This window comes from Phasianus colchicus, chromosome Z (genome assembly GCF_987193195.1).
Source record: "Phasianus colchicus chromosome Z, bPhaCol1.hap1.1, whole genome shotgun sequence".
NCBI lineage: Eukaryota > Metazoa > Chordata > Aves > Galliformes > Phasianidae > Phasianus > Phasianus colchicus.
In genome coordinates, this window is record NC_143476.1 from 27,653,123 (window position 1) to 27,677,287 (window position 24,165).

At 37.8% G+C, this 24,165-nt stretch overlaps 2 protein-coding genes across 5 annotated transcripts in view; one reads left to right on the plus strand and one right to left on the minus strand.

Annotated features, from left to right (window-relative positions):
• Positions 1-1,493: 1,493 nt before the first annotated feature.
• On the minus strand, positions 1,494-13,970 carry ARSK (arylsulfatase family member K). Its single transcript, XM_031605292.2, has 8 exons — positions 13,779-13,970; positions 12,043-12,172; positions 10,176-10,335; positions 8,343-8,625; positions 7,512-7,683; positions 5,901-6,125; positions 2,621-2,845; positions 1,494-2,535 (listed from the first exon to the last, which is right to left on the minus strand). Exons 1-8 carry the CDS (start codon positions 13,905-13,907, stop codon positions 2,249-2,251), a joined length of 1,611 nt encoding a protein of 536 aa, XP_031461152.2. The 5' UTR covers positions 13,908-13,970; the 3' UTR covers positions 1,494-2,248.
• SKIC3 (SKI3 subunit of superkiller complex) overlaps positions 4,893-24,165 on the plus strand; it is a 55,632-nt gene continuing 36,359 nt past the window's right edge. Inside the window, exons 1-11 of one of the 4 annotated variants that reach the window (XM_090130710.1) lie at positions 13,903-14,039; positions 14,181-14,291; positions 14,925-15,114; positions 15,472-15,568; positions 16,040-16,183; positions 17,203-17,294; positions 17,781-17,856; positions 19,657-19,797; positions 21,191-21,289; positions 21,386-21,494; positions 23,496-23,636. In XM_090130710.1, coding sequence (XP_089986836.1) covers positions 15,479-15,568; positions 16,040-16,183; positions 17,203-17,294; positions 17,781-17,856; positions 19,657-19,797; positions 21,191-21,289; positions 21,386-21,494; positions 23,496-23,636 — 892 coding nt within the window. In that variant the 5' untranslated portion in view covers positions 13,903-14,039; positions 14,181-14,291; positions 14,925-15,114; positions 15,472-15,478. Of the gene's footprint in view, positions 4,977-13,902; positions 14,292-14,924; positions 15,115-15,471; positions 15,569-16,039; positions 16,184-17,202; positions 17,295-17,780; positions 17,857-19,656; positions 19,798-21,190; positions 21,290-21,385; positions 21,495-23,495; positions 23,637-24,165 lie in introns of those variants that run through there. The other 3 variants (XM_031605290.2, XM_031605291.2, XM_090130711.1) reach the window with 3 other exon arrangements.

Below are 24,165 nucleotides of genomic sequence, written 5' to 3' on the forward strand. Positions count from 1 at the left end.
TAATGCTGTATGTTATTATTTATATTATCTGTTACTGATATTACATAAATCATATCATCTCTGTTATCTGCCATGTATTTATCCTCTTTGTGTTTGGAGGGATTGACAAAGATTTTTTTCCTAGACTAAGAGCCAAGCTGCTATGTTGCCAACTTGTGTTAACAATGCAGATATACTAGTATAACTAAGGTGGCTTAGCTGAATATGACAATGTTGCTAAATATTTCAGGTTTGTACTTAAATTAGTTCAGTTACCAACATAAGTAAATTGTTTAAGGTAAATTGAGGCAATGAAGTCTTAAGGGTTTTGTTTTGTTTTTCCTTCTTTCTGGCAAAAACCTTGTGGAAATTAAGTTTTGCTTTTAATAAATAAATTAATGTTTTCAGTTATAAGCATTTTAAAAAGGCAGGTGCAAAAATAAGTAGTAGTGTGTCACAGAATTCCAGACTGAGGTCAGAAGCACCTCTGGTTCATCTGGTCCAACTCCTGCTCAAGCAGTCACACCCAGAGCCCACTACCTAGAACCAACACAGCACCATGTTCACAGAATTGACAGAACACAATTTTCCACAGTGATATATTTAAACATTTAAAAAACCACTCACACACACACAAAGCCAGTCCACCAAAATTTTATTTTGCTGTATTCTCTACAGTTCTGGCCTGCCCAAAATTCTGTAAATATATTAATTTATTACTTTCCCTGTTGAAACTTCCCCTTCATATGGACTTCTCCCCCCTTTTATTTATGCAGCCAACTCATATTACATTGTTGTATTTTTTGTTGAAATGATTTCATCATGACCTGAACTCATCTTAGCAAAAAGGACAATGGCATGCCAAACCAGTAAGTAGTATAAGATTATCCTTAATGTTCTATGAACAATAACAATTAAAAAGGTAATATATTCATGAATATATGCAGGTAATTATAGCGTGGTAAGTTGTTTACAAAGTGCAGGTAGGGTGCTTAGCTATCGGAAGACACATGTATTTTTCATGTTTGTATTTTTCCAGCTTACCATTATTGCTGAGCACTTCATTAAAATTCAAAGCAGCATTCAGGCATGAGTTATAATGTCATGCTGAATTTCTACTGTAACAGCACCAACAGTGTCCAAAAATAAGCAAGTGTACGTGCTGCTACAAGCATTTTTCACTTAGGAAAAGTCAACTTACCAGTTAAATCTTACCTTCTTCCAAAACTGCTTTGGTGTTTATTCATTTATTTATTCAGTCACATTCCTGGGCAAATGAGAAATAGTAGTTCTGTTTTTTTTCTTTCACAAGCTTCAACTGCATCTTCTCTGTGTATATTTTATGTTCAAGCTTTGCATATTAGAACATTTACCAATCTTAGAATTTAACTGCACAATGGAGATCCACTCAATCAGTTTTCAACTTAATGCTGTGCAAAATCTCATTATTACTTTTCAGAAAACTGCTCCAATCACAAGTTTCGTCTGAGAGATTTATTTCTGTCATTGTTGGGTTGTTGTTTTTTTTCCCCCTCTAATTTCCAACAGTGAACAAAGACCATTTTCTCTTTATTGCACACATACTTAATGCATAGCCTTTGAGTCACCAGAGCGATTCATAATACTACTACAAGCGCCTGAGTAGTATTATGCAATTATTTTGGAGAATGATGCATGATAAGTCCAGATCCAAAAGCCAAAGAAGGCCTATCTTCAAGTATGAAGACTCAATGAATGAAAATGGAATGATGAAATATTGAATAAAGTGCATTAATGTTCAGACCACTAGATGCTATCTTTCTGATGAAATTCTAACCCCTGCATCATCTCCAAAGTGGAAGTATTTGTTATGGGCAGTCTGCCTTGGTGGAAAGTTGGCTCTGGCATACTCCAGTGTAACAGGTATCCCACCATAAAACATAATTCTTGCTTTAACATGTCATTAAAAATGCAAATTCCTGTTAAGTTCTAACACTTAATACTCTGCATTTTGGCAAGTAGCTACATGTACCATAGATGTAATTAAAACTTACATAACATTCTTTCTATTTATTCGTACATGCTACAGAATTTTATCATATAAAATCTAGATTTGTTACACTTGGTTATATAAACTAGCACAATGCAGTAATTCTTCAGGAATCTTTGCTTAAAATAGCTTACATAAGATAATAAGTCTAACAATTGAAATACAACGGAAAATTACAAATGCAGAATGTTTCCATCTCCTCAGTCATATATCTGTGACATTTTTGTTTTATTAATATATTTAGTTCATTTGTTCCCTTTGGCTATTGAGCCACCTATCAATTGCATTCTCATATTTTTTTGGTTCCTTTAACCAGTCTTGATGCCATCTAAGGTTGGCAATAACGTTTGAGTAATTCTGGCCCAAACTTTGTTTCCAGTTGATAAACTGCCTTTTGTTATAGTTCTGAACAGATGAAGAAACCCTTGGATAGTTCACTACTGAGCGAAGTATTTTGTCCAAGGATTGTACAGTTTCTGGGAATTTTATGGCAACATTTGTCAGCTCATCTGGATCAGCAGAAAGGTCTGGAACAAACAATAAAGGCAGTTAAGGTCAACTTGCATTTAAATAAATTAACTGATCAGTTAGGACACAAGAATTATAACATACCAAACAGTTGTGGAGGCACTGAAACGCCATCCAAGTACGTGATATACTTCCATTGATCAATTCGAAGCATGTATGTGGAAGCATTCACATTGCAGCCATGGAACTCACTCAGTACCCACGAGGGCCGAGCTTCTCTGAGTGGCACTTCATCCTCCGCCTTTTCAAGCAGCAGGGGTAAAAGAGAATATCCACTGAGGTTCTGCAGGACAGGAATTCTTGCTAGATCTAAGCAAAGATACACACATTCAAAGTTCCACTTAAGGTACCACAATGAACAAGACGTATATAATGCTACATGTCTCTGAAAATACACTGCAATAAACTAGATATTGCTAGAACACAGAAACCCCAACAAATGCAAATAACAACATATCTTTAAGAAACTTTCTGACTTCATTTGCTCACCATCTAGGTCAATATTAAAAACATTTGTTAAAACTGTTATCTATAGCCTTCAGTGACAGGTTCTGCTTTTTTATTTTTTAAGCCCTTCCCACATTTTCTGACCACCTCAGACTGACGTAGCATGAATGAACACTACAAGATCCATACCCCTCAGTCTGCCTGGTCTAACACTTACTGGTGCATAGCTCCTAACCAGCATTCTTCATCTATGACTAGAAAAATACTGTGCAAAAGGTGGTCATTATAGTTATCACATATATGTAACTGGTGGGGAAACTCAGGAACAGGGGCACTTGATAGGGCCGGAGATAAGGATGGTATCAGAGGTAGTTCTGATACAGTGCACATATTGAAAATACACAAGATGGCTTTATAGCCTACTACAGATGCTCTATAGCCTACTGGAAGATCCTCTAGCTTGGATAGGCCCCTTGGTATAAAATTACATCAGAAGTATCTCTAACTTCCAAAGATGTAGGCAGTGTTAAGAAGTCATAAACATCTCTTAGAGACATTCTGGAAAGTACAGCTGAGAATCTCATCCATGTTACCTCAGAATTTCCTAAAAAAGGAGTATGGCCACAATGTTATTTTTAATTACCCTACTGAACACAGCATTCAAAATTCAAAATATATTTCATTTCACAGAGGATTCCATTCCATGCTGAGTTGTGTCTAATATTCTTACAGTGATACTCAGCAATATGCACTGCCCACAAGTGAAATTTTCTTTCACCACCATCTATTTTCTTTCTTATCTTTTGTTCCTACAGCACAGACACCTGTCAGTAATTTCTAGTTCTGCCAGAAGAATAAAACTGGCTGTGTCTGACCAAGCAGCAGAAAGAGCTGTTCTGCATTTTCCAAGTGCAAGAAATGTTCCAGCTGGCATTTTCAGTACCTCCAGCTTAACAGGACATCCAAAAGTACTTCTACTTAAACCAATAAAGTCAGTGCTGTTTGGTGGAAAGCTTAGGCTACATCCTGTAAGAAAAGACAGGAGTTGATGCACTTTTGGGTTAATTACCTGAATCACACAGAATCTGATGGAATGAACCCTATGTACCACACATAATATAGGGCGCACCTCATTTCCAAGTAAATCTTCTGGGTGACTACCGCCTCGAGACAATGCAAAACATAGGGATGAAAATTACGAAGAAAAAGACTTGAAATCTGATTTCTCACTAGTCTGCAGCAGTATGCAGCTTGAAGAGAAAGAGAAGGTAGAGATGATACTTCATACTTTGATGTTCATCTTGATTTATCCAGCTTTTTTGATATTCATATTACAGGAAGAAGAAACTGCCAGAACAGAAGGAAAGAACTAATAAACACAGGAAACTACAGGAAAATAACAGACAAAGAGCAGGAAAAAAGGATGATAAACCACCTGGCTAATTACATTATTTGTGGAAAAAGCACAAAAAAAGAAGTGAATTCTTCAAGAGTGGCACTGCAACTTCTGTCTGAGGGTATCTGGCATAGACTTCTTTATACAGATTCAGTTCCAGAATTTGGTAGAGAAAAAAGAAAACTACTCAGGTTATACGCTATTTTCACCTAGATAACTGCTTCCAAAGTTTTGAGAAGAGATAAGCAGATAAATATATTTTGTTCTGTTTATAAAAAGTCTACGTAAGATAATGTAGAAAAGGATTTTCTCTGGCTTTTACTGCTAGAAGTACAGTATAATAAGTATAATAAGTATGTAGTGGAATTCCAAGCTCACAGCCTGAACCAATGGATGAGCTAAGTGAGTACGGGAGTGCCTGGAGCGGGCAGGGGAGGAGTTTAAAGCCACCCCTTCTGTCTCCGCGATACTTCCCGTGCCATGTGAGTCTGCGCGGGTCCCCTTTCCCCCCGCCTTTCTCTGCTGCAGCGCGACGGTACGAACGGGGGAGGTCACATTTCTCAGCTCGTCCTTTTCTCCAAACTGCTACCGGGAGGGGTAAGTTAATTCCTCTCGAATATCTTTTCCTATAGCAACTGTTTCTCAAATAAAGGCTCTGTCATTGCCTTCGTTTGCTCTACAAAGTGTAATGATATCTTTTGCTCCACATTCTCTCAGGCAATTGCAGCCTGCATCTGATGCTTTTTAAATAAAGAGCTCAGCTGAATGCTTTGGGAAAAAAAAATAAAAATCCAATTAGTGACCTAAAACATCCTATGTAATCCTGAAACGGCAACTAACATTCAGTTCCAAAAAGAATCACATCTTATCTGATACCCGTGATAAAACAGGTAACAGTTCAAAAATTCACTCCTAAAAGTAACTTAAAGAGAATCCTTTTCAACAGTTTATCTGCCCCATAAAGAATATTTCCATACTCAGGAAGATAAGCGTGGATATGCATTATCATACCTTACCATACTTGCCCTTAATTGTGCATTTTCTGTACAAACGTCTATGCTAACTTTCTCCCACTTGACACTTTGTAAAGGGAACTCCTTTGACAACATAATGAACTGCTATTCTTTTGGGTATAATCCCCTTTCTGAATGCATTTACATTCTAATTTCTATAGTAAACTAACTGTTCAGTATGAAGGCTAGGAAGGATTATTTATATCTAAACTGTGTCTGATTACTTTGTATCTCCTAACATTTTTTAAACAGATAATCCCTGATTAAATCATTTTTTGTGAGAACCAGTAACAGCAAAAGGAAAATCATCAATTCCTTTATTTAATTTTTATACACTCTTCTTGCATTTTACATTAAGTCCATGCATATGCTCCCTCTATGATTCATCACCTCCTGTTCTGTTACTACATTGATTCACTAAGTGGAGACATCATTCTGACTATAATGCAAATACATAGCAATAATTAGTTACTTAAAAAAAAGAATCATTTTAAATGACTTAACTCACCAAGCATAGTAGGATATATATCCACCAGAGAGACCACATCTGGTACTTGCTGCTGTTGTTTTATGCCTGGGCCCATAACTAGAAGAGGAACATGGGAACTTCCTTCATACATGCTCATTTTATAGAACTGACGGTGTTCCATAGCAAGTTCCCCATGATCTGAAGTGAACATAATGACCGTTTTTTCAAGAAGATCAGTATCTTTCAGAGCTGAAATAACTTCACCTGCAACAAGAAAAAGGCTTCAAAAAGATAGGTCAAATACTCTTTGAACTTCCTAACCTACAAGTGGTGTGCAAATTCCAAATAATCTTATTCAAACACTTGGGAAATCCTATCTCTGCCACAGGAGGCAGAATGCAAAGCAACCAGCCCAGAACAATACACAGCAGTATGCAAGTTGCAGGATTCTGGCTCTCAGTGCAACCTGGAGAGCACAGAACAACAACAATATCAAAGAGCAAAGATGCACTATAGGATGAGATGCATTTTTGCTATTACAACTAATATTTGGCTTTGCAGAACTAAAATAGGGCAGCAGAAGCCCTGACGTGACATTTAGGATGAAGGACTGCTCACAGCACCTTATCAGTATGTGTCTCTCCAATACGTGTGCCCATATCCCCACAAGAACCTCTTGCACAGACATCTGTGCAAGGGAGACATGGACAAGACCAATGAAATCAGTAATTAAGCAAAGCATCTGCACATCATTAACATTCAAATATTAAGGTGATTCTTGTTTGAACAGACTAGTTAAAAACTTAAATTACAAAGTTACAGTACAGCTCAGTTACTTACTGAGCTGGGCAACACCTTTGTTGCCTTAAGTTCCTGTTAATCTCCTTCCTTTCATTAAATTGAAACAGTAATTCCATGTCTTTTAAGTTACTTAATCATTGTAAAATTACAAACAAACAAAAAAAAAAAAAAAAAAAAAAAGAGAAGATTTGCTTGCTTTTTCATAAATTTCACATTAGAGGGCAAGAAAATTCTTGTTCTTTCATTGTCACTATTCAAATTAAGAAATAAAATGCCCTAAATTATGATGATGTTGCATTGTAATTGTTGTTCATGTTGATCTTACCATAAAGTAGGAAGAACTCTGCCTGCTTAATTCATGCTTTCATCTTCTTCATTTTCAATGATACTAAGGAAGGTTTCAAAGGTAACTTTATTGCTTAATTCATTATTAGTAGTTGTCATTGAATTCAGAAACTTAAAATTAATCTCTAGGCAAAGCACTTACAATCTCAAAGCTGTTTATTTCTGTATTTCTATTTTTTCAGTCATCACTTCACAAAAGAATATTTATTTGCTCTTGCACATGCATCCAACAAAGCTTTGCTGTACCTGTGCAGCTTCTACTGTTTCATTCATGGGCCTTGTTAGCACTTTTCAGAATGAATTCACCTGGCAGTACCCTTAAAATCTATCCAGTTATTTACTGAATAGATTGATTAAGCAATATCTATGAAATTTATACCTAGATCTGAATTGTATGGTTTTATTTTATTATTCCAAAAGACTGGCTCTATCAGCATTTTTTTTTAAATAAATTAAAAATAAATCAGAACAAGAAAAGCCACTACGTTAGAAAGCTTTACCTACCAAGCATAGCATCTGTTTCTGCACACATAGCATAATAAAATGCTCTAATGCTTCTCACTTCTTGCTTTGTAAACTCTCCTGTACAATTTTTGGTGTATGATGAATAATAGTCTACTGGATGCATCTCTGAAAGTGAAGACCATGTGGGAATTTTAATAGCTTCATATTTTACCTAAAAATAAAGGGGAAAGCAACATTACAAACTAAATTAAACAATTTAAAGGAAAAAAGAAAGGGTTAATTTAAAACTTTTTAGCATAATTTGTCTGTTCTCAGTCTGTAGTCTTTGAGACATCAGTAGCTTATCTGTTAAATAGTGCTGCTACTTCCTCCATATTTTCACAGGTATTGAGTCAACTAGTTATAAAAGAGCTATAAATATTCGCTACAAAAATTCGCCATTTTATTTATTTCTACAGATATTGAGCCATTTAGTTATAAAGAAGCACTGAAGCTAAAAGCAAAAGCTGATACGTTACATACAATGCTAGATTTGTATATTCCGCTAGTTCTGCACACATGGACAGTTAACAGAATAGAGACTTCTTTTTCAGAAAAATCTCTCACAATATTACTGACAGACCGGCTATATAATTTAAATGTGTTTCTAGCTATTGAAGTCCAAATTTACTGATTCAGTGATAACAAACCTTTTCATTACAGGAAAACAAAATTATTTTACTTCATCAAAAGTCCAACATGTTATCCAAGTACTACTTACTGTGTACTGAAATATCAGAACTGGATCTGACCTGAAAAATTACAAGGAATAAAACACATTTCACAATCAAGTTACGCACAAATTTAGATTTAACTTTCACCTGCACATACCTTTTCAAGCCAATATGGAGACGTTAAAAATGTAGAGGATCCAAAATTTTCTCCTGCGTAAGGTGATGGATATGGATGTGGCAAATTTAGCCCCAAGTAAAGAGCAAACGGTTGGGTGAGGTTAACAGCTTCTTTCTTTATCCAAGTCACTGCTTTGTCAGTAACCTGCCAATCAGTTTCCATCACTCTCACATGCCTCCTGTCACCAGTAAGATTTACCTTGGGTCTTCCTTCTTGCCGGAGCAGGAATTCAACATCTCTAGTCCAGGCTTCCACACGGTTACTGAGAATACAGACACAAGATATATGCACTCAGAGGAAAGTGTTTTTCTCACTTTCCTCCACATGAAAAGTTTCTCCTTAACTTCTTCTACATTTGTTGCTGCCATCTCCTTTTAATTTCGAGATAAAGGAAAACTGTTTTTCATTATAGCTATTTTATACCTACTTTATATTCACAACTTTAGTCACTCTCTTCTCCTCCTCAATCTTTTTTCTTTTTTATTAAAAATTAATTTCAGAATGGTTCTTCCCATTTCAACAGGAAAAAAAAAATTAGAAATACCTTCTCTATCTTGCTGACCCCGATTGTCATCAATTCATACAAATCATCTGGTATGCATGGCCTTGGACTTTTCTTATTTAAAAAAGTTCTGTGAGAAGTGACCTAGCTGGAATAGGCACCTTCAAAAGCCACATTCTGCTTTAGGAACATTATCACTTATAGCAAAAATCTCTAACAGCAATTTATCTTGTACTTTTGCTTTTGATATAAATGAGAAATGCCATCATGAAAATGGAATAAGAGGAAAATAAGAGAAAAATGTAGAGAGAAAAAAAGAAGGTGGGGGAGGGGAGGAAAACACAACACTTGTGGAACATATTTTTTTTCTTTCCTCCATAAAACACTGAGAAATCTGAGCTACAGATGTTCTGGCTTCTTTTCAAGAATGACAACAACTGCCAAAAACAGGATTATAAGGAAACATTCAACTTAATATCTCTACCCATCTTAACTTTGTTCAGGGAAATTTTAATATCACCACTGAAATTCCAAAGGAAAACATGAATGATACAATCTTGCACTTTCATTATTTCATTGCTGATATTTAAAGAACATCTAATCATTTTTATCCTCACTGAAATTTTACCACTGCATCCTTGACATCCAGAACAACTACTTAGAATTACCTGTAACTATATTTTTTTAGTTAAGCCTTTGTTTAGCTTCACACACACTTTCAAGCTGAAAGCCCTAATCAAACTACTTAGAGAAGTCATATTTGATGAAGAGTTAAAGAATAAAATCAGATGTGGGGATAAGAGTTGTGTCAAATTGCATACAATAACATTAACGCTGACATATAGAGAAAAACCTATTATATAGGCCAGATTGGTATCTAATCAGAATGAGAATAAGAACAAGATAAAAACAAAAACAGAAAAAGCAAGCAAACAAACAAACAAAAAGCATCAACCCCAATCCCTTGGACCAATTCTCTGGAACATCACAGAAGATTTTTTACACATGCAAGACTGATCCTCAGGCATAAAAGGAGAAAAAGATAAGCCAGAAATAAGAACCTTCAGAAAACCTGGTAGAGGAGTGAAAAAGGGAGCAATGCAAAATTCAGTCCCTGAACATAAAATGAAAGTGCAAGGGCTTAACAGGTAATTATTTTAAAACTTCAGAGATAAATTCTGCTTTCCAGTACTTTCAATGAGAATGAAGAGGAATCATAACTCCTTTACCAACAAATTGTACTCAGTCAGAGAGGCTTGCCATATTACTCACAACTGTCTATGTTACAGAAGGAACATCCATCTGATTACCTCACTGAATGATGTCCAGAAGTATAATCCAGTTTCCCATACTTCTGTGTGTAGTAGCCATGCTTCTGCATGAGATCCATCCATGTTACATAATCAGGATCTAGACCTTTGAAGTTATTCCATGATTCAGTTAAGTGTGTGAAAAGACCACTCCACATTGCTGGAAAATAAAATGAGACATGGTTTGTGAAAAGTAAGGATATTTCCTAGCTAAAACTAAGTTGAGCATACTTGAGAATGGATATTATTATTTCAGTGGTTAAAAAAATGTCCAGCTGTGACCCAGTTGAGTGGGAGTATAAAATGTTACTCTTCTCAATCTTATTTTCCTCATCAATATGAACATCTAGTAAAATAATCCCCAGAATGATAGAGCAAGGTCCCTTCTTGCAATGTACTATGAATTCACTAAATCAAGCTTTTTTGTACATCATTATATATTCTTGTGTATTGTAGAAATAAAATGTCACAGTAGTGCAGAACCTGATGAAACAAGAGTGTGTACTCCAAAACATTATCTCCCCTCATTTCAATTAGATCTTAGTGTTAACATTAGGTACATTTGTGAAGAGAATTAGAGTATATTTATAAACACTACATGCCTTCAGTTTTATGCCCTTCGTGTAATCTACTTCACTATCAGCTGTAGAAACAAAGCCAGATACTGAAACAGAGCCAAAAAGGGGACAAAAAGAAATGAGACCAAGGTAAGATTGGAAAGGAACTATAAGAAAAGTTTTTATTAGCTAGTTGTCCTGTTTTTTTGTGGCTTGTCAAGAATCATTTGCTCTTCCCCATGCCAACTTAGGGCCAAAAGTCAACCCTAAAGCAAAATGAAGTTCTTCTAAGCAATGGAAAATTCACTAATACTAAAGCCCAATAACACCATATCAAAGCAATACCCTCACTCTCCCCACCCACTGCCCACAGCAGTACCTCAGATCACACCCTTTCCTCCCAGTACAGTCCCTGACTGCAGATGCATCCTCAGTTCTTTGCAGTCTCCAAGCTACTGGTTGAACAAAAGATGCCCTCTGGTTCAGAACTGCAGTTGAGATGACCAACCAATGTCCCTGATAATGCTGAAGGACAATTTGAAGTGCCAAACAAGGCTGATGATCTATTAGATTCATGACGCAGCCTCTTACTCACTGTGAGCACTAGCTGCTATCTTCACAACATTTCTTAAAAAATAAATTAACAGAAGAATATTGTTCTCAGCAATCAGCAGTCAAAAATAAGAAAACAGGATTGAGAACATGCTTATGTAATCTTAACTCAGATACAGCTTGACCTTGAGAAACAGAAGGAATAGCTAGGTTCTTAAGAAATGGAATACAACAGTAAACTTGGCAGCCTGTGCCTGCTGCAGTCAGGACAGGATGCTTCTTCCAATTTGCAGCTGTAACAGTGCTGTAGATGACATTTAATTTACATGATTTCTGAAGTATCTTTGCAACAACTGAGAAGGCTAGAAACACTTTGAGATGTAACATTTGATTTTAGAATATAGCTTTCTTCTGACTTCCCAACTTCTAAATTCTGCATATGGGAAGTTGCATATGAGACACTGATTGCAGCAAGTAAAGAATACTTAAGTATGTAACAAAGATGCTAAAGGATATATCATGTATTTAATGGCCTTAGGAATAAATGTAAACTACACAAGAAACAGAAAAAAAATGGATCAAGCATCAAAACACTGTATAAATTTGAGGTACTACCAAAAAAAGATTAATTGGTCTGACTGAGAAGACAGAAAAGCTTCCTTAATCTCAAGGCTTAGAAATTACTGTATATTTAAATTGGCATAGGCAAGTATTAATATTAATCATTTGCATTTATCTGTTGTTTCTCCTGATCCTACCTGCACGAGAAGGACAACAAATTGGAGAGTTGGTATAGGCATTGAGAAAGACAGAGCCATGTCTTTTCATAAAATTTATGAAAGGCAAATCCACAGTCTGATTTCCAGGATAAAATGTCAAACGTCCATCCTGCAGTCAAATAGAATAACAGCATATAAGCACCACTGTCTCAAGTCATTGCCTGCAGTAATTGATAATTTATTAACTTGAAGCTGTGTTACTCAAATGTAGCTGACTGTAAAATAAATTGTCGGGGGGGGGGGGGTGGGACGGACGAGGGAGGGAAGAAACAACGCAAAAGACAACTGTATAACCACCACAATTACCTAAAGGAGGCTATAGCAGAACTGCAGAATCCCAGAATGGCCAGGGTTGGAAGGGATCTCAAGGATCATGAATCTCCAATACCCCTGCCACATGCAGGACCACCAACCTCCCCTATTTAATACTAAAACAAGCTACCCAGGGCCCCATCTGATCTGGCCTTGAACATCTCTAGGGACACAACCTCTCTGGGCAGCCTGTTCCAGTACCTCACTACTCTCTCTGTAAAGAATTTCCCCCTGACGTCCAACCTAAATCTCCCTTCCCTCAACTTAAAACCATTTCCCCTTGTCCTGCTGTTATCTACCTTTCAAAGAGTTGACTCCCCTCCTGTTTGTAGGCTCCCTTTAGGTACCAAAAGGCTGCAATGAGGTCACCCCGCAGCCTTCTTTTCTCCAGGCTGAACAAGCCCAGCTCCCTCAGCCTGTCCTCATAAGGGAGGTGCTCCAGTCCCCTGATCATCTTCGTGGCCCTCCTCTGGACCCTCTCCAACACTCTGTCTTTCTTGTACTGGAGGCTCCAGACCTAGACACAGTACTCCAGATGGGGCCTCGCAAGAGGGTCAACCTTTTCTGCCAGGTGACTATTGACAGCATGAAAGGGAAAGGCCTGAAGTTGCACCATGGGAGGTTCAGAGCGGATGTTAGGAGAAATGTATCCTCAGAATGAATGGTGAGGTAATGAAACAGGTGCCTGGGGAGGGGGTGAAGGTTTTCATGAAATGTGTAGATGTGGTATTAAGTGATACGATTTAGTGGCCAGTGGGTTGATGGTTGGACTAGATGAGCTCAGTGGTCTTTTCCAACCTTAATGATTCTATCAGTCTATAAAGATGGCAACGTACAGAGGCCTGCTTCAGACCTGTTGGCAGCTTCAGCAAGCAAGCAGCAATAAAATGGCCTTTAGCATTTAAAAATCGGGCATTTTGTTGGTTAATGGTAACTTTAGCAGAAGCTGAACATTTGGAGAAAAAAAAATCATGAGAATATTACGAGAGCTGATATTCTCGCAATGATAACAATAAGCTAAACACAGCTAGAGTTAAAAAAAAAAAAAAAAAGAAATAAAAAAATGGAGCTATTGCTTCCTCTTTGAAATCAGCACAAAGAAGGGCTCTGAAGGTGGATATCATGCTTTACAAACAGTTAGGAAGAACTGTTGCACGAATGGCAGGCATCGCGCAGCCGTGCGACCAAGGAGTGCAGAGCAGAGGAGCTGCAGGGAGGCCTGATGGCGGCTCAGCTCCTCGCCGCGAGCGCCGAGCCCTGCGCTGTGGGGACGGCGGTTCCGCCTTGTCCTGGGCGAAGGACCGGACGCGGGTAGCACCGTGCACAGCCGCCACCACACCTGGAACTCGGCCACAAGCTGGGTGTAAACGTGAAACGCCCCGCGCGGAGCCGCGGCTACTCACGAAGGAGTCGCAGGCCACCAGGACCACGTTGGGCAGGGAGGAATGCCTGGGCGGCCTCGGCGCTGCGCAGCGCGCGGCAGCCACGACGAGAAGCCCCCGCAGCAACACCAGCGGCACGCCGCCCCGCATCGCCCCGCAGACGGTCGCTCCGGGCGCGGAGGGGGCAGAACTACAGCTCCCAGCATGCACCGGGACGGGCCCGCAGGCTGCTGCGGGAGGAGGAATGCGCGTGCGCGCTGGCGGCGGATGCGGGGCTGTGAGGTGAGCGCGGCGAAGCGCGCGGCGCCGTCGCCTTATAGCCGCTCTGTCCCTTTTACAGCCCCTCTGTCCCCTCCACAGCCGCTCTGTCGGCGCTCTCCGAGACATCGGGCGGCAGTTACGTGGTTTCTCGGCTCTCTGCAGGAGGACGTGGAGCCCAGGCTCGAACGCTGCCGGTGTTTTTATGGTTGCGGTGACTGAGGAGCCCGGCCCTTGTCAGGAAGCTGTCTTTCTTTCCAGGAGCTGTTGAGTGATGTGAGTGTGATTTTGCTTTGAATCGTTTTGTCACCCTCAGGGAGTCGCACGTCAGCCATCTTTTTTAGCCCTGTGAGGCCCTGGGCAGCCAGGTCTAGCATTAAACGAGGAGGTTGGTGGCCCTGCCTGTGGCAGGGAGGTTGGAGATTCATGATCCTTGAGGTCCCTTCCAACCCTGACCATTCTGTAAATATTCTAGGCCCACAGCCCATCTTTTGCTCTTTCGTCTCTAAAAGCTGCTTTTCCATCTTTTCAGCCCCTTTCAGTGCCTCACCGGCGGTGTTGTTTCTCCGTTGCATCTCATTTGGCCAGTTTAATGATGTTTTTGAAGTTTGCTGTAGGTTAAAAAAGGATATGAACCCAACTAGTATATAACTGTGGTGGAGTTTACAAGAAGTGATTCCTTGTCCTTTAAAACTGCTTCTTTCTCTGTGCGGCTGCAGTCAGAAGCAGGGTCTGTCCTAGTTGTGTGAGAAGGAATAGGAGTGCTGCAGGTCCTGCATGGGTGCTAGTGATGTGCTGGGTGCCATCCTGCTACAGGTGGTGAGCAGGAAAGTCTCCGCTTCTTAGGAACCCCTTGGGAGCATGTCCAGTGCTTACTGCTTAAGAGAAACTATGCTGTGTCCTTTGTAGAGTGAATCACATAATGATTTGGGTTGGAAAGTCCATCCAGTTCCAGTCCTAGTGGCTGCCACCCATCAGGCTGCCCAGGACCGTATCCAACTTGGTCTTGAGCGCCTCCAGGGATGGTGTATCCACAGCTTCTCTGGGCAGCCTGTGTCTCACCACCCTCGTGTGCTGACATTCCTGCAATCTAACTAAGGTGACTGTCATATAACACCTCTCATCCAATTTAAAATTATCACAGAATGAAATTTGAGTTAAGACTTAAGGTGAATACTTTGTATCGTTTAAATCTTTGGGATATTGGCATAATCCTGCGTAGAAGCTAAGTGTAAATAATTAATTTTAACGAAGTTGTAATTTCTGCATTTTTTTAGGGAAATATCTTTCAATATGCGTTTTGATGAGTTGCAATATAGTCCTATGTTTTAAATGCTTTCTTTATGCTACCATGGTCGGGCATAAGTAGAGTTCATTATGTCAGTAGAGTTCATTATGTCAGTAGAGTTCCTTATGTCTCTCTCTGTTCACTAACGACATGTTGTTTTTTAATTAGCACAACAATGTCAAATAAGGAGGTAAAGGCAGCATTAAAGAGTGCTAGAGAAGCCATAAGAAATAAGGAATATAAGGAAGCCTTAAAGCACTGCAAGGTAATTATTATTTCATTGGAAATTCGTAATTTTTGTACTTCTTGTGTTTGTTGTTCCCATACACCAAGAACTGTATAGTTTTGGTGAGTGACGCATCTCATTGTTGTAAGATTGATTACATAATTGAATTTTTGTTTCCTTTTGCTTTAGCATTTGCTTACATATGGATAAGAGAACATTAAGTCTATAATAGTGATTCCCAAAATTCATTTATAATCTATACCTCAACAGGAAATCTTTAATTGCTAAGCTGCAGCTATGTTAACTGGCAGAACAATTCAGACATGGTAGCTTTTATAGCATAAAAAGCTGAAGTTGTTAATCTTAACCTTTTCCAAAAAATGAGCTAGTTTCTGGTATCAACTATGAAGAAGAATTAACCAAATTTTATGAGAAAAGTCAATATATAAATCAGTAAGATGCATCTCATTCATCAGTTTTACCTAAAAAAAAAAAAATGTCTATTTCCAGGCAGTCTTGAAGCAAGAAAAAAATAACTACAATGCTTGGGTGTTTATTGGCCTGGCAGCTGCTGAGTTAGAACAACCTGATCAGGCCAAAGGAGCATATAAGAAGGCTATTGAACTTGAACCAAACCAGTTACTGGCGTGGCAGGTAAGTGTATGTCCATATGCGCTTTTTTTTGCCATGAAAAGTGTTACTGTGGAGTTAAATCTGGGGAGAAGGCAAAACTGCATTGTGTTTACTTCAGGCACTTAACTGTTCTGAAGCTTTGCAGTAGCAGAAGCATTGTATGTGTCCGAATAAAAGACTTGGGTTGTTACATGTGTGCAGCAGAGTAAATTTTAGTTCCAGAATACTTAAGTTCCAGTGCACCTAAGCAGACAAGAGAGCAGTAAAACACTCTAAAGAGAATATGACTTAAGACACACATAGCCAGTTCATCTGTGCTCTGAAATACCATACTTATAGCTCAACAAATGTTTTTTGGTGCTTCTTTTGTGAGAGAGAAAATGTTTTCTCTAGTGCCTTATTTTTCCAGCATGAAATAGATTGTTGTTTGTTTTTGTTGTTTAAAAAATAACATTATGCCCTTAAAGTAGCAATGTGTTGGATGGTGCATACACACCAATTTCTAGTAGTGTATGGCTATGGCATATTTGGATGATGGAGCATCAGTCTGCATGATAGATCAACCTCTCACATGCCGGCATCCAATATATTCTAATATTGTAAAGCTTTGCATCTTAAATATAAGTAGCTTTTTGAAGTATAAATGCTGGTGCCTGATTTCAAGGTATACTGAAATATTGTTAGTTGCCTAGCAGTCATATTCTGGCCTTCTGTTACAATCCATGGTGGTATGATACTTAGAGCATTTACCTTAGGACTTAGCATGCATTGTATATAGTATGTCTTGTAGAGATCATTTAACATTTACAGGTTTCAAATAGTTGTCAGTATTAGAACAGGAAGTGAGGAAAGCTTTTCATGTAAAACAGATACAAAGTTCTCAACCAAGATTTTCCAGATTGGCTAATGTATTAGCCCATGGAAGTGGGGAGAATATTTACATACATATATATTTTTCTTTGGCAGAACTTGCAATGTAAACTTAACTCATAATTGCAGACATCAAATGTTGTTATCTGTTGTTATCTTTTTTTAAACAGGGATTAGCAAATTTATATGAGAAATCCAGCCAAACAGATGTCCAAGGAGATTTACAAGATGTATATCAAAAGCTCTTGGAACTCTATGAAAGGTAAAGTGTACTGAGTACCAAAATTCAGTCTAAGGTTTCTTATTCGGTGAAGTTACCACTTTAGTTGCAGCTGAGTTGCAATTTTTAAAATTATGTTATCTTTTGTCTTCTGTTTAAGCTCATGTCTTAAAACAGGCATGATACCAAGCCTGCATTGAGTAGGCTTAACTTCTCTCCTTTAAGATGGCAGGCTATGTCACCCTGCTTCTATAGATACAATTCTAAACAAAGGAAACTCAGTTGTCATTGTAGTTTGCTGGAGCGTTACATTTGTTTTCTGAACTTGAAAGTAGTTCAAAAGGAAAAGCCCAGTCCTTGAAGTAATTGTTTATCCAAAGCAACAGTGAGTAAAAGTTTTAAGGCAGTTTGTAGTATTTATTCTAAATGTTTGTTTGGCAACTGTGAAGTTACAAAAAACTTATTTGATGGAATTGAAAATCACTATTTAATGGAAAGCTCAGCTTTTTTTTATTTTCTTCTTTCTAGTGGAGACAAGCAGAAATGGTGTGATGTATGCAATAAGCTGGTGGAACTATATCGACAAGGAAATAAATACTTAGAGGTAGGTTTCTCTCTTCTGATTGGAAGGGAATTTCTTGTTAGAACAATCAATGAATCTGTAGGTTTTTTGGGGAACAGATTACTGAAGATCTCTTCTTGGATCACAACTAAGAAGAACTGATTTTTGACGGTTATTTTTTTTTTTCCTCTGCATGACAGATTTGGATGGAACCTCTTAAACTGATGAAACTTGAAAAAAATATATTGATGTATAGACTGAAAGGATGCAACCTCATTTTTCTGTTTTATATCTAGAAGTCCAGTGTGATCCCAAAAGCATATTTGCTCACAGTATCCCAAAGACCTTTCCCTGTCTTGGCCAGTTCTACATACTTGTGTATTTTGTCTCTGGTGGGATCATTCTCTCCTAGCTTGTTCCTTTGTGCCAGAAAAATTTACATTTGCCACAGGCAAACTGCCACTCTTGTGCAGAAGAGTAAGGACATGCAAAGCTGCTCTGGGACATCACAACCTAGTGCCCACCTGGCAGGAGTCTTAAAGTTGTCTGCATAATTGCTGCAGAAATAATAATTTTTTCAGAGTACCACGAGGTGGAGCTGTTTAATGCTTGTACAGTTCAACAGTAGCTTTGCCTACAGTCTCCGTGGTGGTATTACAGAATACTTCTTGCAGTTATACTTACCACTTTTCCTTTCATTTTTTGAAGAGTTTGCTGTTGTGTAAGGTAGGGTGTGGTTTTATACTGTACCATTTTCCTCTTTTTCCTCCAAAAAAGAAAGATTTTACTTTTACAGCTGTCAGATTCAAGAGTATTCATTAACTTCAAAGTTTCTTTGCATAGCACTGTCTGAAAGTAAATTAAGTGATAATATAATGTACAAACGCAGACTTGTTCCAAGTGGGACAGGAAGACATAAATCAGGTGTTAGAGTCCTTCTTTCTCAATCCTACACACTGGAATTTCAGTTTGTGTTCTTTTTGTAATGCCATAATTCTGATAAGGCTTCAATTTATCTATGAGAGGTTATAGGAGGACTGTTTAAGTCTGTTTTCACTGCTGATTTCCTCCAGGAGCCAGTCACAATTCATGCTGTTGATGTTGCCTTGGAAGTTAGGTAGTTCTGAAGGTAATGTTTTGGAAACTGTTACTGCTCTAATCAGAAGGCAGGTAACCCTAGGTAATCACTTTCACCCTTTGTCTACCCTAATATGGTAGGAAGCAAACTCCTTCTGTCTTGGTCCTAGTCAGGATCTACTATTTTGCTTATGCCTAATCCTGTTCACAGCATGCTGCCTTTCAGTGTGTATGGTAGATAATACAGGAAGGGCTTTGCCAACACCTGTGTTTTGAGGTCTAGTATTTTTCTTTAACATAAGTCTTATTTAATGTGGATTGTTATCTGCCACTGTTCCCACTGTGTGCTGTACTCTGGCATTCACTTTGCTTTCTACAATGTGTCTGTAACTCCCTCTCTGTCTAATACTGAAAGTTCATTTTTTCTCCATCTACTTAATTTCTTAGTCTGCCTAGCACTGGATTATCTTTATAAAAAAGCAGGTCAGAATAGCTTTAATTCTTCCCTTTTTTATTCATGGCTTAGGCTGGCTGCACTGTCATTTATAATTTTCAAGGAATGATACGTGTATTTTTTTTTTTTGCAATGGAGCATTATGTAAGTATAAGTGAGTGTAGTAGCGGAAGTAATCTAGTAACAATGTTATCTTCTGCAACAGTGTTCCATTGTACCTTTCTTCAGAGAAAACTGAAATTTATTGCTTAGCGTTGACAGCATCAGGTGTCCAAGAGTTACAACATAGTTCATTTATTTCCTACTGACAGGCAGCAGAAATATGGCAGAAACTAATAGAAGTGAAAAAGGAAGGAGGTGCAGAAAAGGCGGAACTTCATCAGCTTTGGAAGAGGATGATCCAGTTACTGGGAGACAATGCGCAGTACCAGGATAATAAGGCTGCACAATTGGTAAAGTTTCTCAGTCCCCTTCATCTTACATTTCTGTACACAGTGCTGCTAGATTTCAGAAGAAGCCATAGAAAACAAAAATCATGTTACTATTTCTCATGGATGTTGAATGACACTAAGCTTTTCATGAAAAAAATAGGTGATTTCACCATCTGTCAGAAACAGTGAAAATGCAACCACCCAAAATGGTGGGACAGAGCATCTAAATCCAAACAGTTTTCCCGAAACTTCCTCATTAACTACCTCCTCAGTTTTATGGGAGCCTAGATTTGCAGTGTAATGTGATGATGTGTTATTATGCCCCTACAAGAAGAATCCCTGCATTAACATATCTGAACAGAACAGCTTCTGGCATATTTGCAAGTTCTGACAGCATTTAGAATATAGACATTCTCCAAAACAAGAAACTCCTTTCCTTCTGCTCTCTTGATGGAAAAGGTTTTGTGCTGTTTTTCCATATTTTCATATCCAGTGCTTATCATATATAGGAAAATTTGAATCCAAATGTTGCTTAGGAAAATGTTGAAGCAAATTGGACCAAACAGTAGAATCATGACTTATATGATTCTGCGTGCTGTACGGCTGAAGTTAACTTTTTAAATGATTCATCTGTTCTTGCAAAATGAGCCTCTATCAAAAAGAAGAGTAGAACTTGCTCTTTCCCAGTCTTGTTGATAGCAGTGTTCACGAAAGGCAAAAAGTGTGTGCTGAAATACTTCCAGGCAAAAGGAATCTGTCTTTTCAAAAGGCAAATGCTATAAGTGTTAAAAGCTCTTATCACAAAAAGTGCTGCAGGCAGTACTTGCTGTCTTTTGAGGTTGGGTGTGGAAGAGTAAAATAGACCTAGGTTATACAAAGATCAGAAATGAAATTTCAACTGCAAATCTACAATTTACTTTATCATATGAGAAGCTGTGGGCAATGTTTTGCTGAAGCATTGGTAGTTTGCATTTAGTAGTGCCTGTATTTTCCCATATATTCCCGTACATAAGTATGATTATGTATTCATATGCATTTATTTATGTGTATTTATTTATTTATTTATGTGTGTGTAAAGACTAGATTTTTTCAGAGCTGGGGGTGACAGTTAACAGCTATTAACCTAGATTTTGTTGTACAGAGTCCTCTCTGTATTGGGACTAGGTACTAGGAAGAATCTATTCCCACAGATTTTGCTGTCTTTGTTCATGTGTCAGGCAACATATATTCTTGCTTCATCTTGCTCTACAGAATTAGTGTTGAGTCCTTCATGAGTATTATTTTGGGATAAGGAACTTGCTTTCTTTTTTTCTGTTCATGGTTAGTTAAAAAACCTCAATGGATATGACCCTGGAAATGTTTAGCTCTGATATTTTCTCAGAGTCATTGCATTTTTAATTATTTCTTATTTCAGCTTTTGAATGCATATGAAGAGGCACTGAACTCTGCCGACACTGTTCCCAGTGAAGACCATCGAAATCTTTACAAAGACTTTATTCAGTGCTTGTCAAAAGTAAGGTTATGTTTATCTGTCTTCTTCAGTGACTACATGTGACATCCACCATCTGATAATTTGTAGAAATAACTGTTTTTTCTTTTTTCTTTCAAGTTTCCTCATGAAGCAGCTAGATTGGAAAAAGCTTGTGATGATATGATGGCTTTATATCCAACTTTGAGTTATCCTTTAGAAGTACTTTGCTTGTACTTCATTCAGTCAGGTGAGAAGGATGGGTGTAGGTATCTTGCAGGTCTGAAAATATTTCTTTTTGTGGTTAATTTTGTGACAATCTTTTTAACAAGTTTTTACCTTTCACGCCTAAATAAAGGCACACTTTATTTCCATATTATGTTTTACCTGTCTGTAAATGAAAAGTGTTCAGTTGTATGCTGTTGTGATTTAATATAACATGCAGCTCAGCACCATACAGCCATTTGCTGACTGCCCTGCAAGTGAGATGGAAAAGAAATCAGAAAATATAAACGAAACGCATGTTTTGTTGAAGACAGCTTAATAGAACATAACAGAAAGAGAAAATATTTCTTATTACTGGTAAAGCCATACACTAAACAAGTGCTGCACAGCGCGGTTGCTCAGCTTCAGTCCACCAATGCCTAGCCAGTTCCTGAGCAGTGGCAGCCTACTGACCAGCTCCTGCCTGTTTTATAGTTCCATATGAGATAGGATATCCCTTTAACCAGTTTGGGTCAGCTTCCCTCCCAGCTCCTTTTGTACCTCTAGCCTTTGCACTGGCAGGGCAGCCTGAGAAGCTGAAAAGCCCTTGCCTTGTGTAAGTATGCTCAGCAGCAGCTAGAACATTGATGTGCTGTTAACATTACTTCCATCCTAAATCCAAAAGACAGCATCATACCAGCTACTGTGAGGGAAACCCGCTCTATCCCATCCAAAACCAGATAATGTTTGTAATTTCTTGATGCTGTAGCTGAGTGTTGATTATAAATTGGCAAAAGAAACAAACTAAAAGAAAAAAAAAAAAAGATCAAGACTGGCATCATACCAATTAATGAAGATAGAATGCCTTATAAAATTCAAAAACAATTTCTTCAGATAAGTTATTTAAGTTTTGCTTTTAATAGTGTCTGTGGTTTCTTTGTTTATGAAGCTTAGAAGAGAGAATGGAGAAATTGACCAATTAACCAGGGTTGAGGATTGGCTGTGTTTAGGATGTTCTTGGCAAAGAAAATCCCTCCTGACTGAAAATAAGGATTTGTAAACTTGTTAGCCAGAAAGTTTGGTGAATAGAGAATAAACAGATCTGTCTAGATGTTTGTTCAAGGTAGGAAAGAATGATTGTTGAGGAGAAAATATACCGTGGTGTCTTTAGTATTGCAGGGATCTGGAAACATACAGTTGTTACAATCAGTAGATGCTAAAACAAAGTTGTTCATCATTAACCATTTTCCCAGCATTTTCAAAAGTAACTACTAAATTTAGTCCTTCGTTTGATTCTTTAAAGAATCAGAAGTTGACGTTAGCTACCTCAAAATGCGTTTAGTTAAACAAGGAGGACAATCATTTTATCATTATATCTGTATCATTCTAACACAGTACTTTAAGTCCCAAATTTGTGGGCTTTTAACTCTGTTACTTTTCTTTACCAAATGGAGATCAAAAGCTACTTTTGTCAAGTGGTCCATACTTTAAAAAAGAAATCATTTTTAAAATGTTGCTGTAAGTCACAGCAGTTTCTTTAAGAAAGAAATGAAAAGCCCACAGATCAGTATCATCAATAAAATGTTGTGCTTGAACATTAAATTTTATGATTTCACAGCAAGACTGTTTCAGCAAGCTCATCACAAGAAATTTGTAATTAAATGAGGCCTCCTTTGAAAGAAAATTATTCTGATTTCTTTGTGGCAGATTTTGATAGATGAACGCTGATCTGGGTTTGGATGGAAAGCATATGAAGGAATGGCTTTCTCTTAAGAAAGTATACTTGAGTAATTTAGGATGTGTAATTTAGCATATTTTAAAAAAAAAAAGTTTTAGACTGGGTATTGTAATGATTACTTAATTTTTATGTATTTCCTTTTAGGGCTTATAAGTATTATAGTACCTTTGGAAAAAATTGTTTAATAAACTCACTGCCTTGAGCTCAAAGGATGTCATATAAGTATATATGTTTATGTAGATAATTTTAAGGAGGTTGTGGCATTTTTAAATCTACAGCTCAAGGAAATGTTGTTTTTTCTTAAACCAGGTACTTTGTCAGAAGAGGCCTTGCAGTATTTTTCTAAGCTTCTGGAGATGGACTCAAGTAGTGGTCCAGGCATCATTGGTTTTGGTATAAAATGCCTCCAAGAAAAGAAATACAAGGAGGCTATTAAGAGTCTTACTGAAGGTAAATGAGTAATGTGAGGTATGGGTACTTGAACAGCAGCTAGTTTACAGTGAACATTCTCTATGGGAATCTTATACTTGTGTATTACTTTGCCACTGTGCACATAGCAAAAAGACCAGCTAGCTTTTAAAAGCAGACTGAATGCTCTGTCTGATAGAAGGCTGAGATATATTTTCTAAATATATATTTAAGTATAACATCTCTGAAGACAATCATTTCTGTTATGGTCAGCTGTGTGGTATGGCACACTTTAAAATTTTTAGTATGACTGTTCTTGGACTTTGTTTGGATGAAGCAGCAAACATACAAATAACAATTAAATAAAGCCTAACAGACATTTACAACCTTATTAGTGTTTGCCTCACAGTTCAGAGGCCTCTGACTGAGATACTCAGAGCAAATACTCAAAGGAAAAATAAACTGTCTCATACTGATTATTTAATTGTAGTGATGGCATTATAAGACAAAACAGCATCTGCCAGCTGCAGAATCTTTGCAGTGCTAAGCAGCTTTTTCCTCAATGCCTTTC